The sequence below is a fragment of the Ictalurus punctatus genome, chromosome 3 (assembly GCF_001660625.3).
Source record: "Ictalurus punctatus breed USDA103 chromosome 3, Coco_2.0, whole genome shotgun sequence".
NCBI lineage: Eukaryota > Metazoa > Chordata > Actinopteri > Siluriformes > Ictaluridae > Ictalurus > Ictalurus punctatus.
The window spans coordinates 14,963,438-14,982,184 of NC_030418.2; the positions used below are offsets into that span (position 1 = coordinate 14,963,438).

The 18,747-nt window shown below is 40.4% G+C and overlaps 3 protein-coding genes across 5 annotated transcripts in view; 2 read left to right on the top strand and 1 right to left on the bottom strand.

Annotated features, from left to right (window-relative positions):
• dnaaf9 (dynein axonemal assembly factor 9) overlaps nt 1–5,651 on the top strand; it is a 28,281-nt gene extending 22,630 nt beyond the window's left edge. For 2 of the 3 annotated variants that reach the window (XM_053679632.1, XM_053679633.1), the window contains 3 exons: nt 506–622; nt 1,792–1,885; nt 1,994–5,651. In XM_053679632.1, the coding sequence (XP_053535607.1) occupies nt 506–622; nt 1,792–1,885; nt 1,994–2,097 (315 nt within the window). In that variant the 3' untranslated portion in view covers nt 2,098–5,651. The remainder of the gene's footprint in view (nt 1–505; nt 623–1,791; nt 1,886–1,993) is intronic. The other variant, XM_017464299.3, reaches the window with a different exon arrangement.
• Nucleotides 4,612–13,478, bottom strand: ky (kyphoscoliosis peptidase). The gene is made up of 7 exons (XM_017464267.3): nt 13,218–13,478; nt 12,319–13,031; nt 10,119–10,233; nt 9,800–9,917; nt 9,326–9,517; nt 8,968–9,158; nt 4,612–8,315 (listed from the first exon to the last, which is right to left on the bottom strand). The coding sequence occupies exons 2-7, from the start codon at nt 13,021–13,023 to the stop codon at nt 6,982–6,984; spliced, it is 2,655 nt and encodes an 884-aa protein (XP_017319756.1). The 5' UTR covers nt 13,024–13,031; nt 13,218–13,478; the 3' UTR covers nt 4,612–6,981.
• slc4a11 (solute carrier family 4 member 11) overlaps nt 9,820–18,747 on the top strand; it is a 74,289-nt gene continuing 65,361 nt past the window's right edge. The window contains exon 1 of the mRNA XM_053679634.1: nt 9,820–9,897. Within this exon, the coding sequence (XP_053535609.1) occupies nt 9,857–9,897 (41 nt within the window). The 5' untranslated portion in view covers nt 9,820–9,856. The remainder of the gene's footprint in view (nt 9,898–18,747) is intronic.

The following is an 18,747-nucleotide window of genomic DNA, read 5'->3' on the forward strand; positions in this document are numbered from 1 at the left end:
GGTGTACTCACTTTTGTGAGATACTGTGTATATATATTCAGACAAGCAAACATTTGATCCTCTTTGAAACATTGCCTATTAATAAAGTTGATGCCCTCTATCAAGTGACACAATAAATTGACATTTTGTAGTAATAGTCACATTTCAGATTAACACAAAAACAAATCAGTCGCATGGAAAAAGTAAGAACACCCCTAAATTTATCACGCCTCCAAATCCATAAAATTAGAATCAGGTGTTCAAGACTGGGTGCCAGTGATTAGAACCTGCTTAGGGAGTGCATTTGGAACCTGTCTTATTTACACCCCTCTCATATCTAGTGTCTGGTGTTCCCTTTGTTACTGAGGTTTGTGGTGTCATCATGCCAAGATCTAAAGAGTTCTATAAGGCCTTCAGAAAAAAAGGTTGTGGATGCCTATGAGTCTGGCAAGGGATTTAAAAAGATCTCCAAATTATTTGAAATTCATCGTTCCACTGTAAGGAAAATCATCTACAAATGACACAGATTTCAAACGACTGCCAACTTAACCAGGACTGGCCATCCCAGCAAATTCAGCCCAAGAGCAGACCGTCTGATGGACAAAGACTCCAAGAACCCCAAATTTCATCGCAGAATCTGCTAGTAAGTTTTGCAACTGTTGGTGTCAAAGTGCATGCTTCTACAATCTGTACACCTCGCGGAGTATTCTGCCACATCGTGAGACGTAAGGGAGTAGAGTACGGAAGCATATGCAGGTAAAGACGTATTTATTTAAGGGCGGGCAGACAAATCCAAAGCGTATATCCAAAAAACGGAGTCAAGACAGGCAAAGGGTCAGGTGATCGGCAAACAGGCACAAACGGGGCAAAGCAGGAATCAAAGGCGCGGTCACAGAAAACAGGGTCAAAACACAAAACAAGAAACATGAACTAGTACTATGGACTGCCAGTGTAAAAACCAGTGGGGACTAAATGAACTAATCTATAGTTTAAACTAAATCAATCTACGAAGGAACATAACATTAACAACCTATCTAACTATACTATATCCACTATAATACTCCGCGAGGTGTACAGGGACGCGAGCGGTATATATCCCCAATATAATCAGCCGTATAGAACCCTATAGAACCATTTTTTGCACTCTTGTCAATGCAATTTTTAATGCACTTTTTTTGTTGTAGTCTACAGAGTGTTCCATTCTTTCAGCAGTCAGTTATAGGCCTAACCTAGGCTATTCAAGGGGGGCTCAAAGATGACCACATCAAAATATTTTTATTTTACTCATTTATTTATTTAAAGTTATATTGTGCCTTGTTGGTAGCCTATGCCTGCTGGAATTTAAAAAAATGTTCAGTGTTAAATAAATATTTTGAAATTGTAGTTTTTGTAATTGATTTTTTCTTTGAAAAGCAAGACAAAATAGTAAAAAGCACATTTTGACCATTTAATTTATGCAATGGTGAAAAAAAATGGCAAAATAAATCGAAAAAACATGTTCGGGCTTCGGCCAAGTTTTTCATTATATTCCTACAAGAAATTATTTCTGCTAAAGGGGGCAATACTTCTTGCTTCTGACACCAAGGGTATACTTACGTTTTCCACAGAAGAATATCACATCTGTTGATATTTCTATCAAATAAATGATTGAAAAGGATTATTTTCCTTGTGGTTTTGTTCAAGTATATCAACTTTATTAATAGGCAGTGTTTCATAGATGAGCAAATGTTTGCTTGTCCAAACATGTCAGAAAAGCCAACAATTTCTATGGTGTGCTTATTTATTCACATGAATATATTGATCTGTTTATAGATGAAGAGGCACCTGGAACCACTCCCTCCTGGTTACTTCTATAATGGCCATCAGTTTGTCAGTTTCTTTGGAGAGAAGCAGAACTTCCATCCTTGTATCCTTTAGTGAAAGCACTACTCTCTGGAGAACCTTTATTTGTTTTCATGTGTGTACTGTGTTGTCACTGTTTGCATTGTGTGCTTCCTTACATGTGAGTATTCAGTAATGGACCAGTTTGTAGAGGAATATCTGCAGGAGGCCAATAAGGAGATTGAGTGCTTTAACAGTGAGGTGGACCTGTATGCTCCCAGGGATCTCTTTGACTAGAGTCCTTCCTCTGTCCTTTTTAGCACAGGATGAGGTTTCACTCCAGGTTCAATGATGTCTCCAATCAGCTGTTCTCTCTACTATCCACACAATATTAAGGGGATGACTAAGACACTGGGGGAGGGAGGGGTTGGCCACTTCATAAATCCACACCATAAATTCAGGGAAAAGCACTATAGTGTAGAGATGATGAGAGATCTTCACCCAGCTCACTACCACTCTGTACTACTTCCTGAGAGACATTCCTTCTGTAAATAATACATTTAGCATATAATGAGAAGAAACCAAGTGCATGTTAAGATGTGGCACGAGTTCATATGTATATTAAAATAGTCATAAAAGCTTTATGCTACATTCATAATTGTGGCAATATATTTCAGAGATCATCTTAACCACCTTGTGGAGATCTTTGTGCTCTGATGCATTTAAATCAAGCCTCTCTACTCTAATGTATTAATCTGTTCACACATATAACTCTGCGTGTAGGTTTAGTATTGCTGGGACATAACATAACAGATTTGGGTACTCTTCAGTTGAATTCTCGCTTTCTAGTAAGCTTCATCATAATGTATATAATGTGAATATACTAGTGAGGAGTTCCTGTAGATATCGCTATAGCTAGAGAGGTAATTCCAGTACTATTTACACAAAGAGTAAGTGCTAGGATCGTAGCTAAATGCTAATGGAGTTTGTCAGCGGGGGCAAACTTGCACTAACAGGAGAAGGCTCAGAAGCCCACATCCAGGGGAGTGCAGATGGGGAGACAGATGTGATGTTCCATCAGTCTGTAGACTCCAGCTGTGGTGATCATCTCTCGTCTATGACAGGGCTCAGACAACTGAAGTGGCCAAACAAGAAAATTTCACCAGGTTGGGGGGGTTGGATTTGCGGTAAGGGCAAGATGGTTACGGAAGGGGCAATAGTCACACAGAGTTTGGTGGGAATCTGAGTGTTCAGTTGAGTGGGAGCTTGGGCTGTAGAATTAGTTTTTGATGTGTAGCAACAAAGTAGAGCCTTGTCTCCATGTGGGATGAAGGCCTACCTGTCAAGCCTATTTTCCAATTAATGCGTGTAGGGGTTGATGAGAGTCGTATGTTAACTTTCTTTGACTAAATTGTGGTTAATGCGTGTTTTATTAGAGCCTTTAGCGGTGAATCTAATGTGTCATGTGGTTTACAGGCAGATTTAGCTCTTCACCTGGGGTTTCACTCCTCTATGCATGTTTACTCAAACTAAATACACACAGCAGGGGAGAAGCAGTGTCATTCTCAAACATGCATTCTGATATTGGCATCTACACAACAAGTATTAAAGAAGCCAGAAGTGTAGCACTTCGAAAGTGAATATTAAATGAAAGAAAAGTTTGCTGTGAAAGGGAGTGGGGATGCACTTCCAAAGAAATTCAGACATTGCTGCTCCTCTCTGTGCTGCAAGAATAAAGGGTATAGTAGTGGAATTATATATATATATATATATATATATATATATATATATATAATATACACACACATACACGTGTTAGCACTCTGTGTGAGCTAGCGTATCTCTCACCATAGTCAGTATGAGTATGTAACAGTTGCTGTGGTCATTGATATGCTCGACAGGTGTGTTACTGTCGCTGTTGCTATGGAGATTTACAATATGGCACACTTGACACTATCACCAAGGAGACTTAGCACTTCGTATCTTTTCAGCAATCAAACGCAGTTTGCTCCAAGATAGCACACTTGTCTTAGCATAAACTCTGTAAGTGCAGGTTATTATGAGTACGTGTGTCCATTGTGCAGTAAAAGGTGAAGTCAGACGAGTTCACACCAGGTTGCCTGACTGACCGAGCTTTTTCACTGAGCAGTTGCTCTGCGAGCGAGACAATTTCTGTTGCTTCTCAGACACAGAGCAGCTGTCCTGGGGCGATGGGGCTCCATAACACTTCTTTAATATGTAGTTCAGAGTAGCAGTCATTTTTAGCACATACTATCTGCATGTGTTAATGTGTCTTACTGAGGTATATTTATATTTATAACACAATTGCCTTTCACCAAACTGGTACTACAAAGAGAGGAAAAAAACTATTTTGCATATCTGAAAAGAATTGAATTACATAGAGAGGGGGAAAAGTGTATTTTTATAAGGCTGTGAATTTAAAATGAAAAAAAAAAAACTGATTAAATTAGGGGTATGTTTTACTCCTGTAACTTATTTCAGAGGCTTCCTATTAGGCTGACTGAAGTGCCTTGGCTAAGAGGCACATTTCCAGGCAGAGTTGAGCAGCAGTATTGGTGAAAGGATAAGCAGAGTGTTTGTCTTATTTGTGAAAGGTCGGATGCTGGCTGGCGAGAGGGCACTGGAGGGCAGCAAAGCAAAACTTTAAATAAATACAAGTCATTGTCAGGGCAAAGCCTAAGCCTGGATTAAATGGAATGGGTGGTTTTTAAAGGACATCTTATTTACAATTGGATGAATGAATGCAAATTTTCCAATGGGGTCAGTTTTTAGTTTGCTTTTGGAGACAGACCCCAGTGAGGCCCTCCAGGCTGTCCCTATAACTGCTTGCCACGTCTTCCCTGACCACTGTATCTGTGGAGCTGAGGTTAGAGGACTAAACAGAGTTTGGTGTCCAAGAAAGAATTAGCCTTTATATGTGAAAAATTATTTGGATTAAAGGAAAAAACATATTTTTTTTGCTAGCTGAAGGGTCACATCAGTGTTCCAAAAGGCCATACCTTAAACTGAAGCACTTTTTTAACCAAAAAAAAAAAATCTATAATCACAGATGTCTTGGCTTTGGCCTCTATTGGAACAATAATATTATTCAGCAATATCTTAAACTTGCTTTATGTGCTGAGGGCTTGTTCCTGACCAAAGCTACTGACTCCCATCTGTTAACCACTCTGTGAAATCTGTTCATTCCTAAAAATCAGCAGGGGCCATCAGAGACCATTCCTGCTGAAGACTTCTTTCTTATGTTCTCAGGTATTGGACTATATTGGCTATACCAACATATGAGAATTTTCCATCACAGAGACTTGATTGCACTTGTTATGCTAATCAGTCTACAGTTGGTGGTGAGAAGTGCTTATTATGGAAAACAGAAACCTAAGGGCTAATTTACATTACTGCTCAAGATGTTTGGTAGGGAACAAGCCTGAAGTAAAGAATTCCAGTCCTAAAATAGGAATAGTCCGTATGTTATTGCCTGCACAACAATGAGCACGTTTCTCATTCCATCCAGACTGCGGACAAATATTAAGATATTTCTGAACTTTAGTTCTAGAGAGGAGATACAAGAACAGAAGTAATGAATTCCTAAAACTTTACCTCAGAATACCCAATGTTTGGAGTTCATACTGTTATTTGTGGTGAAAATGGTTGTACTTTGAAAAGTGCCGAAATGTTAAAGAGGTTCACAAAAGTGTGTGAAAGTTAAAATTATTGAGTTATATTTGCACAAAACTACTGGAACTCCTGTTTTCTCCTGTGACTTATGCTTTTTATAATCTATACGTTGTATTTATGAGATTAAATAATCCATTAAACTATTTATAACCCACTTACTGGACGTCTTCGTGTGTTTTCAGTTTGCTGATTGTGGGTTTCTCTGCATTTTCAGGACGGTCTCATCATTAGTGAGTCACATTTGTTGGTGCAGGTGGGTGTTAATGCTTATACCCTCAGCAGTGTATTTGTCACATGGTGATAACGTCTTTGAAAATGCCAAGTCCTGCATCAGCACAAACCTTCTGAGCCTGCCATTACTACGGTGATTTCTCTCACTCTCTCTCTCTCTCTGTGTGTTTTTATCTGATAGTACATATCCTTTTTCCTGGCTCTCGGTTTCTGGTCTCCATCCAATCGTTGCCACATACCAAGCAGTTGTTTTTATGCAAAGACATGCAGACTTGACACCCCTTGAATGTGTCCATACACACATGCCAACAATTCCCTAGACATCGCTACACCAGCTCCTCACACACAGATCCAAAACACACAGTATTTCTGGCACCTTACATCAGCAGTACTTGACCTTCTCCCTACAGGCAATACCCACACAAACACACACATAGCAGGCATTGTTTTACTTCTTGTTTGGAGTGGATCTGCAGCCCAAGTGTATACTGAGGTCCTATTTGTTATGACTGCAGCATGTAAACAATGGTGTCCCCTCTGGCTCCTGTAGAGCTTAGGGCCAGTCTGATACCAGATACGACTCCAATTTGGAAAAAGTTCAACTTTCTCATTTCCTTCTATTTGGAATGATTCCATATAATGTGCTGCTCATTTGTCCTTGTTTTTTTTTCTTGCTAAGCACAAGCATATTTTCACTTCAGTATATTGTGTTCTTTGACACATAAACAGCATATCCTGAGCTTTAGGACGTATTTAAACCATACTCTGAACAGTTTTTAAGTGACGTGTCATGTAAAAGTTTCTCATCAACCAGTGGGCCGTGTACCCTGTCCTTGAATCACACTGCTGCGAAATGCACAAATTGCCCTTCTGTGACTGCGAATGCCCTTTACAGTTGTACCACGCCCTCTTAAAATGTCTATGGTTTTGTTTTTTTGGGGTTTTTTTTACAGCTATTATAAGTACACTATGGGAGGTCAGACTGAGGAAAAAATGAAGACAAATTCAAAATGCTTGTGTTTGAGGTTACTGTATTTAAGAAATGCTTTCTTGAATACAAAGAAATATATATTTCAGAAGATACATCCAGTGCATAACAAACCATTTACCAGGGGGGAAAAAAACAACCCCGAAAAGAATTACAAGCAACTTTCTCATCATAAACAAGCTCACTTTATGGATATTGTCCAGCTGCCCAACACATACATACACACTTACATTCACACACATACTCTGTCTCCCTTTCTCTCTTTTCCATCACTGCTTGCTCTCCCGGTTGAGGACATCAAAGGTCATGAGCACGGCCAAGTCACTGGTGTCTGAAGTGGCTGCAGTCAGTTTAATTTGAGTGATGTTCCCTGTAAAGACCCTGCCCTCCCACACCCTGCTTTTATTCATTTTTAATTCCACTCGCTGCTCTGCGAGCACACTTACTCTCTGTGCTGCCGGCACCCGTACACGGAAGCACACCCAGCTCTGTGGGGCCAGCACGCCTCCACGTGGTTCCAGCAGCACACACCCTTTCCCCCACGCTGAATACACACATGGGAATGGTTCTCCACATCTGTCGCACGCACTTCGCAGCACGTAGTCGCACAGCGGTGCGTAGTCTTGCTGAGGAGGTGTGCGTCCATACAAACCCAGGCGATAGACTCCAGGCTGCGGTACACACACACTCACCGTCACCTTGCTGTCTGTGAATGTGAGCAAAATGTGTCGTGACAGTGGAAAGCCGGCCTGATTCGGTTTCTGATATGACTCTGCACTGAGGACTGCGTGCATTTGCAGCTGAGATGAGGTGCAGTGGAAAGTAATATTACAGCGACCCTGAGGCAAATTCACCAATGCCCCTGTGTGGCTAAAGTGCGACAGTCCAGCTGCTTGTGTGCGCATTCCTGGTCCACACCATGGACTAAGATCAGGAGGGTATAGCACATTCTGATTCACTCCTAAGCCCCTGCATCGCAACAGGAAATTCCCTACATTCTGAAAGGAGCCACTTCCATCATCGTAATCACGCACAAACACAGAAAGACGGTAGTAGCCTTTGTACGGGCATAGCACGTTGCACACCACTTGCTCTGCTGCTATTTGCAGTGCCAGGCAGCGCTTAGCCAGAGCGAAGTCGAGTTCAGGGTGTATGAGCTCGCACACCATCATCAGGGGGCGCGAGGTATGTAGCACCACCTCACACTCTCCTCTCTCAGAAACCTCCAGAGTGTCTTGGCTTGGCACACTGCAGCCCTTTACCCCATGCACCCCTGCACTGGAACCTAAACCCCAACTCAGATAGGGGTTAGCGGGCAGCGACTGGCTCTGCTGGACAGACGGACACTCAATCTCCAGAGTACAGACCCAGAGCAGAGTGCCAGAGTCACCCTCTGGTCGCGCGAATAGCTTCAGCTCATAGGCTCCTGGCTCTGGTGGCAGCAGACGCAGATTCATGCCCTGCTGCGTCACTGACAGCAGACCACATGAGCCGTCGACCTCGTTCTGCCCTGCAGCTCCTGTCTCCGAGTCCCGCTGCCTGAGCTCATAGGCAAAGGTCAACCGTCCGCACGAGCTCACAGACACCGTTGTCTCCCCGTCATCTGTGGGAGACACAAAAGATTTTACAAAATGTTACAGGGTTCTTAGCCAGGTTCCGTGTTCAAACTATACAGTCGCAATTTTGCAAGAAGTTGCCTAAAGTCTACCTAAAGTCTTATTGTAAAAACAAACATGCAAACAAAAAAAACCCAAATACGATTAGGGTGGGGTGTGTTGTTCACCACTCACAGCATTTCTTACAACTCTTACAACATTTGAATGGAAACTATGTTGTTGGAAAGGGAGTTTTCACTTTTATGTTTTCCTTTCAGTGTTTATATATTTGTATCCCTTGCTGTGTGCAGAGGGTATTCTGTCACTGTCTCAGGAAATCTTAGTAACAATAACATATTGGCCCTCCTTCCCCTTGAGACGCTTTAATCTTTAAAGCACACAATAACTTCACAAACAGAAGAAGAATGTTATTTTGGGCCTCTCTGATGTACGGCCCCCGAGCTACGGAGACTGAGCTAAGGATCCAGATATGAACTTGGTCTGTACTGTGCTGTACTGTATGTCTACACACTGTTTTTCTGCATGCAAATCTGTGTTTTCCCTCTGCATTATTGAGAGTGTGGGTGAGAACATACATTAATTCCTTTATTCTTATTATTTATTTTGTGTAAAGCATTTGTACACATGTGGGTGTGTGACCTGTGGTTATTTTGTACTGTGTGGGTTGTAGAAGGGTCAGTCCCAGCGTGTAGAATGCTGAGGTCTTTAATGGTATCAGTTCGAACTGCCCCAGAGAGATCGGACTGTCTAGCAGTTGCCAGTTCTCTTCGTCAGGAAAGTGAGAGTTTATAAATTCTCCCGGCTCAGTCAGGAAGTAAAAATCGTCAAATCTAAAAGACGTACCACAATGAGTTATTCACCATCTCTTTTCTAATTTTTAAACAAGCAATGAATAGCATTGTTAATATACTGTAAAACAATAGTGCTGAGTATTTAGCACTTATCTTTGCACATGTGTATCCTGTATACAGATGTGATTAGTGCAAAGAATTCTAACCTCTTAACAAAAGTTTTGGTGTCCATGTTGACAGTGCCAGCCCCCCAACAGGCGTCCAGAAGCCCCCACTGCCCCTTCACCCACACAGCATTCCACATGTGGTCAGAAGGCTTATCTGCCAGCCTGTGCCCAGGCCAGTGCCCAATGCCTTTACTGTACCCACTCACCTCTTCACACTGAATACCAACTTCCCTACAGAACACAGAGAGAAAACAAGTACAGCTCACACTATACTTCAGGTAAACTCTAAATATTTATGGTATAATGGTACTGCTCTAATGCTAATGCATATGGAAATGAAAGAATGGGCACGAGTGTTCGCTGAATGATTTCATTAGCATTAAAACAATATTACATGGCATTACTCCATCTTATGCATTGTTTCTTAAAACACGTGTGGAATATTTATGAGAGAATCTGAGATGGCTTGTCCACCACTATCACAAGCCCAACATTCTTCACGCTGGCAGTCACCTGCACATTTCAAGACAGATGCTGGAAAATCCGCTGCATAGTCCTCGACCTGCCTTAATGACTTCCTCTGGGGTGCAGAGCTTTGGGGAAAGACCCAGGTACCCATCCAAATCATATTCTGCACACACACACAAGCACACAATATATTCATAGAGCACCATGCGTCATGTTTTTTTCCCCCCTACATTTTACAGTATTTGTGCTTACTATATGCAGTGTTTACTCCACTCAAGAAAAGAAAAATGCCATTCTGTTTTACTAGTTCATTTAGTGTTTAGATTCTCTTGCTGTTTCAGTGAAAGTGTGTGTACGTACTTACCAATATTATGGCAGAGCCAGACCCATATGGCCCTGATTTTTTCTAGCTCGTTTCTGGCCCCCTGTGTAATTACGCGAGCAATGTTCTGAGGTGAGAACACACTCTGCTCTTTCAGCTGAAATACACATAAGAACTGAGACCATGTATCATTGGATTGATTAATTAGACAATAATATTAAACCTTCGTTCATTTTGCTGTTCAGAAATTCTACCTAGAAGTAAAAGCAAAACTAGACACGCCTCTGTCTTTCAGTCTTATCTTGGCGAATTTAACATTGCCTGGCAGGGGTGGAAAATGTACTGAGGGTATATACAAAGTATAGACAATGTGTCAAAATCTTACTCAATTAAAAGTGGAAGTCTCCAGCTAAAAATGTACTCAAGACAAAGTAAAGTTGCTACTTTTAAATGTACTGAAGTTTTTTGTTTTTTTTTAAATAACTGGTTTGTTTTCATGTATAAAGTTACCTTTATTATGTATCGGAAAAGGATTATCATTTTAAAGCGACTATGCTGTTTTGCCTGAAACCATCAGTCAGTCTCTGTACGTTTGCTGGTCATATGCGTGGTTAACATGACATAGTTTACTAATGAATTAATCAGAAGTGGAATAATCTGTAAATATCCAAAATGTACTGTTAGCTAGAATTCAACCTACTCCCTAGCCAATTATGTTAGTTTCTGGAATCAATGCTAGTTAAACCCTCATTAGCAGAGAAAACAGGCAAAATGTGTCCAAATTTTAATGGTAGGCAATTAGCTAAATACTTCAACTTGCTTTTTTTCAAATTAGACAGAGTTCATGCCTTCTTAGGAGGCAAAGGAGACACCTCATGTTATACAAGTCTTTGCTTTCTCTAGTATATTTAAACACTGAGGTCAGCCAGGAGCGCTCATCCTCAAGATCGATACTGCAGTCTAATGGCTTATACATCTTCAGATGCACATGGATATCTATATTGTTAACTAAATTGTGAAGCATAAGAAGGTCACTGCAAATTATGAACTGGTACAATGCTTGATTAGTAGTCCAAACTGATATGACTGGATGCTAAACCAGGCCCATTACCTTGATATACAGCATACATTTTTTTCATTGGTTGGATGGAAAAAAAAAATAGAGTCCATTGTGATTTGTAATGTCTACTTTGGAGGTATAAATAAAAAATGTAAGGCGTAAAAAGCATTTTGTTCTTGCAAATGATTTTAGGTAAGAGTATAAGTTGTCGATTTCAATAATACTAAAATAAAGTAAAGTAATACTTAAGTAGAGTAATGAAGCACAATTACTGAAGTATTTTCCACCCTCGTCATCAGGTGTACATACCGTTAAGGTGCATTTTTGTAGGTTAACAGTAACAGTAAGGGACCACCATAGTACCTCAACTGACCAGATATTATTTTGGTGGTGAAGCATTCTTAGCACAACAGTGACACTGTCATGATAGTGGCATGTTAGTGTGTGCAGTGCTGGGAAAAGTGCATCAGGCACAACAGCACTGGGTTGAGAAGAGTTCAATAATGAAAAATTATTCTATTCAGCCAACAGAAGTGATGTGGTCGGAAACTGGGCACTGATGATGAGCAAAAGGATGATTTAAAACAAGCTCTGTATGGAAATAACTAGCTATATTCTCTAACCGTACACAGATTTGAACACCAATCAAAACTGAACACAAAACTAAACACAATTTAAATGCATTACATTTGATTTTATAACAATAGAGATTGTCACAGAAATCTGGATGTAGATCTAGATCTTAATGAATGGCCAAGAGGAGACCGTGTCAAGGAATAACTCTCCGAGATGACATGAGAGAGAAACCTAGAGACTTAAAAGGAAAAAAGTGGGAACTATAGTAAACAGTACACTGTATGTAGACAGTGAAATGTCTACTATAATTATAGAGCTAAAACCTATTTATATGATAGGTGGACATGTGAAAATGGCAGATGAATGTAAGATGAATAAGGTAGGTGCCACTAAACTCTCAACTCCATGTACAGTAGACTGTGTACCATCACATCGTGAAATTTTCTGTATGGTCATAGTTCAAATACAACAATATTACAATGTACTGATGCCCATAGTTTAATGTATTCAACACTAGCATTCGGCTACCAGATATTATTAAGAAATATCTTTATATTGATTTTTTTTATCGTTGTGTGTGTGTGTGTGTGTGTGTGTGTGTGTTACCTCCCTCCCTTTGCTAATTACGTGTGTGTCCACTTTGTGGAAGACCCCGGTGCTGCTGAACAGCTGTCTTCTTGGCTGCCTCTGACAGGAGGAGCGTATGGGTAGACCAGCTTTCCTGGGCTGTGTGCCAGGATTGGTGTGTGAGAGAGGCTTTGCTGGCTCTTCTTTATTGCTTGCCACTGTGCTCCTCTTCCTTACAGTCACACACTTTGCTGCGCTCTCTGCAGAGAGCTGGCGCTTTGTACTAGGACGTTGTTCTTCATATTGCAGGCTTGCCCATTTCTCGAACACAGTCTTGTAGGAAACCTTGCCTTTAGACTGGCTACTCTCCACAGACGATGAATCTCTGTCCTGTTTATCAGATGTCGGATAGGTTTTAATGGTATCATTTGTGTTTATGGCAGGCTCTGGATGAGGACTGCCATTTGCAGAGTAGCCCGTATTTGTGTTCTGGAGGTCAGAATCTGTGCTGGAAGCTTGTGCTTCTCTGACCTTGAATGCAGACACTGTGTCCTTATACTCCAGCTTTGAGTTGTTTTGGTTTGGGTTTTTATTTGGGTCCTTTGCTGCTTTTAGTGTTCCTTGCACCAGTCGTTCGATGTCTTGGTGAGATCTCTGCTCTGCGAGTGGCTGTTCATCAGCTTGGGCGTGGCACGGTGAGCAAGAAAAAGGGAAGGACACCTTCTGAACCATGACATCTGTCATCTTGCTGTCTGAATGTACATAAATGCGTATAGAGTTTCTGGAGTTAGGTTAGCTAGATATATTTTAACATCTATGTAAAACATTTTATTGAACACTTTTGGTCAAGCATAGAAATGATGCAATGCACTTAAAAAAAAAAACAAAAAAAAAACACACACACACAAACATATTTTCAGGTAAGCTCAGAACCTTACTTTGAATTAGCTGTTCTCTCCAGGATAGTCTGCAGGTATATTAATCCTCCATTGATAATTGAACAGAGAGATGAATAACATTAGGAACGTTTGTTCTCTGTTGTAGGGGGGTTCTGTATATATCTATCCCCTCAGTTGCTGTATCCACCCCTCAAAAAGAATAACAGCCTAAAAATATATTTGGGCTTAACAGAAGAGCCAATGAGCTAAAAGGGAAAGTGGTAGAAGGAGGGGGTGTTAGTAGATGTTAGAAAGGGTGACAAGGGCGGCATGTTAAAGATAAGAGTGTAAAGAAATGTGCACACAAACATGTGATGGCATTAGGTATTTGTCTTTAATGCACTGTAAAATATTCTTTGTGCAGAAAGCAAAATTTAAAAAGTGAGCCAAGACAGGTCTGAGTATCCAAACCCACTTTACACAAGAACAAATGAATTTTCTTTCTTCCGAAACATGGTTTCTTCCTACTGCTGTACTTCAGTGTAAACATAATCACTAATACCCAGAGTAATCATGACCTTGATGGATACTCTATCTATGTGCATGAAAACATATCAGTTCTTATTTCTATACATAGAGCTTCTACACTTAAAAACTGTCCTCAGTGACTCAGAGACTATGTTAGTCAGGCTGGGGTCCTCAAGGGTCTTCTCACATACAACACTCTAGAAGGCCAAATTAGCACTGAACAAATTACCCACCAACTGCCTGCCAATATGGCCTCAGTGCTACTCTGGGCATTACACTCGCCTACCCCTGTTCTGTATCCTACACACAAGCGATTTAACATTATACCACTGTATGCCATTACATGCTTTGTGGGGTAATTTTTGTACACTGGACAGGTTTTGACCATCTTTGTAGTCTGCATATTTATAAATGTGGCTATGTGCATGTCTACTAGGAAAATAATCAATCACTAGGTAATTTAGTCTGCATTCCAGGAAAACCTGGTTATAAATGTGATTCATGTAGTAGATTGTATATGCAGCCAATGATCTTTTTTTTAATCTACTTATCATATATATATATATATATATATATATATATATATATATATATATATATATATATATATATATATATATATATGATACTGACCGTATGCTTAAACCAGGTCTATTGTTTGAGTCAACTACAGTACACACATGGTGTCATAAGCTAGATAAGATGAAAGGGGGCTTAAGAAACCAGCGGTCACTTAGGGACATTGCTATTCATATTCAAAGATGGGCTACGCATACAGAATATGCAATCACCTGGAGATTTGGTTGTTTAGTAGTCTAGACCACTGCCTTTAAACACAAGCACTTGCGTTTAAATCCCCCCCAACAAAAAAAATACTAATAATAATGATTGAAAATCCATGATAGAAAATGTAGACTGAAGAAAGTAGTAGTTTTTTTTGTTGTTGTCAAATATAAAATAAAAAGACTAATACAATGATATATGATGAAGATGGCAAGCACTGAAATAAACACATAATAGCAGTCAGGTATATTGTCAACATTTTGATTCCTGAATAATCCTAGTAGTAATTATCACATCAGTAACTGCAAATTTGGTTTAATTTAACAATATGGCTTCCTCCCTCATTGTTTGGCAGTTTGTAACATAGCATTTGACTACAGCCTCACTTTAAGTGCGAAGTCCTCAAGTCTATATCTCTGATTAAAATGTGGTCTCCTCCAATGATTTTCATTGGCTTTAAACAGACAATACTCTTAATTAATTAATAGTGTTATACATTTAATAGTGGTCTCAGATGGCATTCCATAGTGTATTTACAGACCAAAACCCTGAATTTACAGCTGAGCCTTGAATACAGTTGGGTGCAATTTCAATACTAAATTCCCACTGAGTGTGCTTAACTCAACTGAATATGGCCCTTAATGACTATTTAGCGGTTGCAAGCATATATATTATAACATCTTGTTTTATTAAGTAATGATTTGGCTATATATCCATCCCAAAATACACCTAACTAGTCTTTCAGTGCTTTCTCTGGTTGCCTACTCTGTGCTCTATGATTGAGTAGAAGGGAGGTTTCCTTTGGAATTAGTTGAGTACTGAGGTGTTCTGATTTCCTTGTCAAGTATTAATAGCAAAATTACCAACTTTGTGACCATGACCCTACATGAGTAGGTCCCATCTACGTTACACTCATCCTCTGGCTCATCCTCTCTTTCACCTGACTGACTCAGGGATGGTGGTACCTTCTTGTGCACATACACCATATGGAGCATTCTGTAAAACAAATTATGACTATGGTTGGTACTATAAGGTATCCTGTCCTCCAGTGCTAACAATAGATTTAACAGGTGGTTAAGATCGTGTTCCCATCAATAGCGGTGTTAACCTTGTTAGCTTCATTCAGCTACTACTGCTCGGTGTTGTTACTCTGTGTTGGCACTCACCTCTCATTTTTCCGCCTGGGTTGGTTTTCCTTAGCTCCATTTCCTCTGAGCATTAGCATTTAATAAAATAATAAAATAGCTGTGACAGCCACACTCAAAATGGTGGTAGTCCAAGTGACATGTAACCTGTGTGACTAAACATGCTCTTTCACACAATGCTGGTTGCAATGAATTTCATTATGCCACAGTGCAAGGATTTTATCAAGAGCTTTAAAGGACTGACATCTCAACCATGCCTGGGTTTTGTGGGGCACGTTTGAGGTATATGACCACAAGTAGGTCAGCCTGGGCCTCATCCCTAATCTTGATACCTCCCCTCCGCGCTCTATGCCCAAATGTGCTACTAGAACATTAATGCATGGTTGATGGGCTAGTGAGACCTTATGATATTACACTGTGTGAGGTATACATTGGCAATATGTTAGTTATTGTACTGCTGGCATTGAAACAAACTCTCCAGTCTGCAGATGCTGATCCCTCTGTGAGGGAGCTGACTGACCCTTCACTCCTGGCAGTGGAACACCTAGGCCAGGACATGGAATGACTCTCCACCTATGTAATTTGCTCATGATGCCAAGTGTAGTTAGCACAGCTGCCTTGCCAGATATCCATTCTTCTGTTTTCCACATTAGCTGAACTACCTCCTTGAAAATTTGCAATTGCCTGTTCACAGAACTGCTACAAGAGAGCGTATCCAGCATGTCTGACTTCATCAGCCTGATAGGTAGGCAGTGCATAACATGTGTATCTGTTAAATTCTGGAGATTTCTTGCTCACTTTAAGGTCATTTGTAATTTTGTGGCCCTTTGTAGTTGATGTAAAACATTACCGTGGTGGTGTCAGTCCACACGTGTGGCCCCGTTAGGGGTTCCTGAAAATGTTGTGGCACTAGCCACATAACTTCAATTTCCAGGATGTTGATATGCAGAATTACCCCCTCCCCCTAAACACTACTGATTTTGTGATATGGCTAATAGTGTTGACATTCAGATAAATCTGTGATGCAACAATGCCAATTTTTACTACTGGGGTAGCAAATAAAAGCATACCATTGAACAGTCTACAAGATTAGGACATTTGTCTGGCTCATCACCTGCTGTTGGGCCTCCCCAAGAGATTATGCATGGCATTGCAGGGGCTCGAAGACGTCTTGCAGATTTGAACACTGTGGGTGTCTCTGCTAACCCCAAGGGAAGGGTACTTCACTCTGCTGATGTGAAAAGCTGGGGAATTGCCTGTATTCCACACCGGTTTAAATGTGGGAATGCATCTTTCAGAACAGTGTTTGTTGACAGAACAATTGATGGACTGGTTTAAGAAATTCCAAGTCCAATATGGGGAGTATACATTTTCTATTGGATCAGAAAGTATCTTGAAAATAACCTGGAGGGCACTTTGGCTTGTGTACTGCTTAGGCACTGCCATGGTGCAGTAACTCAACAGGTAACTACACTAAACATAAATCACAGTGAAAATTCATGAAACACATAAACAGGACAACGTCCTGGTAGGAAATAATAGAATTTCACATTGTACAGTATATACTTAGAAAATGATGAAAGGCTTAATATCAAATTCTTTGTTTAAGCCCATTTTATTCTTTCTGATTTTAAATAAGCTACATTGCCATTTCAAAATGTCTTGTGTAGTGCAAGTAGGTATGTAGAAACCAGGCAATAACATTTTTATGACAAAAAGGGGCTCCACTGAAAATATAATATCATTCTAGATAAGTGTTTCCCTGACTGGTCCAGGTACCTCTTAACAGAGTAGTTGAAATACTTTTCCTATACCACCCAGACAATAAATTTACACTTCACCATATTAGGACCAAATCTAGTGCTGTATTTGCCCTGGATCTGCTTAGAAGTGCAAGCTGATGTCTTTTTGCATATTAACCCAATATCAGAACTGATTTCTTTATAAGAATCGTAGCCAAATCAGATTTAGAATCTGTATTTTCAATATATATACAAGTGGCCTTGTCTCCCCTGTTGGCTAGTGGCATCAAGATAGGTATTAGGCTCATCAGCCCAATGTGTGGCATATATTATGCTTGCCAATCAAATTCAGCTAGCCTACCATGTATGGTATTGGCATCTGTGTATCAGTGATTCCTTTGGGCTTGCTGGAACTAAAAACTTTTTAGGAGTAGCTTATTAACCTACGGTTGGACCCCAAAGGCTAGAGACAGCTGTCCTTCTCAGTGAGAGAAGCCCAAAGACTTTAGATGAAGCACAATATTAAGTAAAGGAATCCACTTGGGAGGGGTGACCTATTGGAAAGAGACAATCCCCACAGATCAAAAACCACAAACAAACATGATTTGTCCAGGGGTGCCCAAACATTTGCATACAACTTTATATATTATATGCATTTCCTGCTTTACCACCAATTCTTCCCACACTGCATAAGTCCTGCTCATGACCCTGACCTGGCTGGCAAGACCTTGGTTTCCACTACTGCTTTTGTTAGTGGCTGTAATACAGTACCCTGTGGCCTCTTCCGCTGCTTTGGCACTCTTATCCAGGTCACCTACGTCCATGGGGCAGGCCCCTTGGACTGAATCACTAACTGGAAACTGCAATTTAGCAGTCCGGAAACCGCTTCTAGACACAAGGGCCACTAGCATACATACCTTGTATGCCCTTAGTTGTAACTTGTTCTGTGAATGGTGTTCACTTCTTCAGCTGGATCTGGTTCAATGGTTCAATTGCCAAAATACTTAATTTTCTTCTGGGACTGTAAGGCAGTAACACATTCCCATCTAAAAGGTGTATGTCACAGTCATCCTTCAGATCCCACAGTAGTGTGGATGTCATCGCTCTAGGGTATCATATGCTTAATACTGACTAAAAGGAGCAAGGTGCCTCCATCCACCAGAATTTGGATCCCTCCTTTTGCTGAAATCCCTTCCTTACAAACCTATGCAGGATGCTGAACTACAATGAGATCTCAAAAAATAGCCGCCTTCTTCATTCCTCAACATATTATTGTGCTGTTGTGTCATGTAGTTACACGGCATTGTGTTGTTTGACCCACCAAAAAAGAAAAATATGTCAGAATGTCAACCACACTGTTATTTTAATGGTATTGTAAACTGATCATCCACA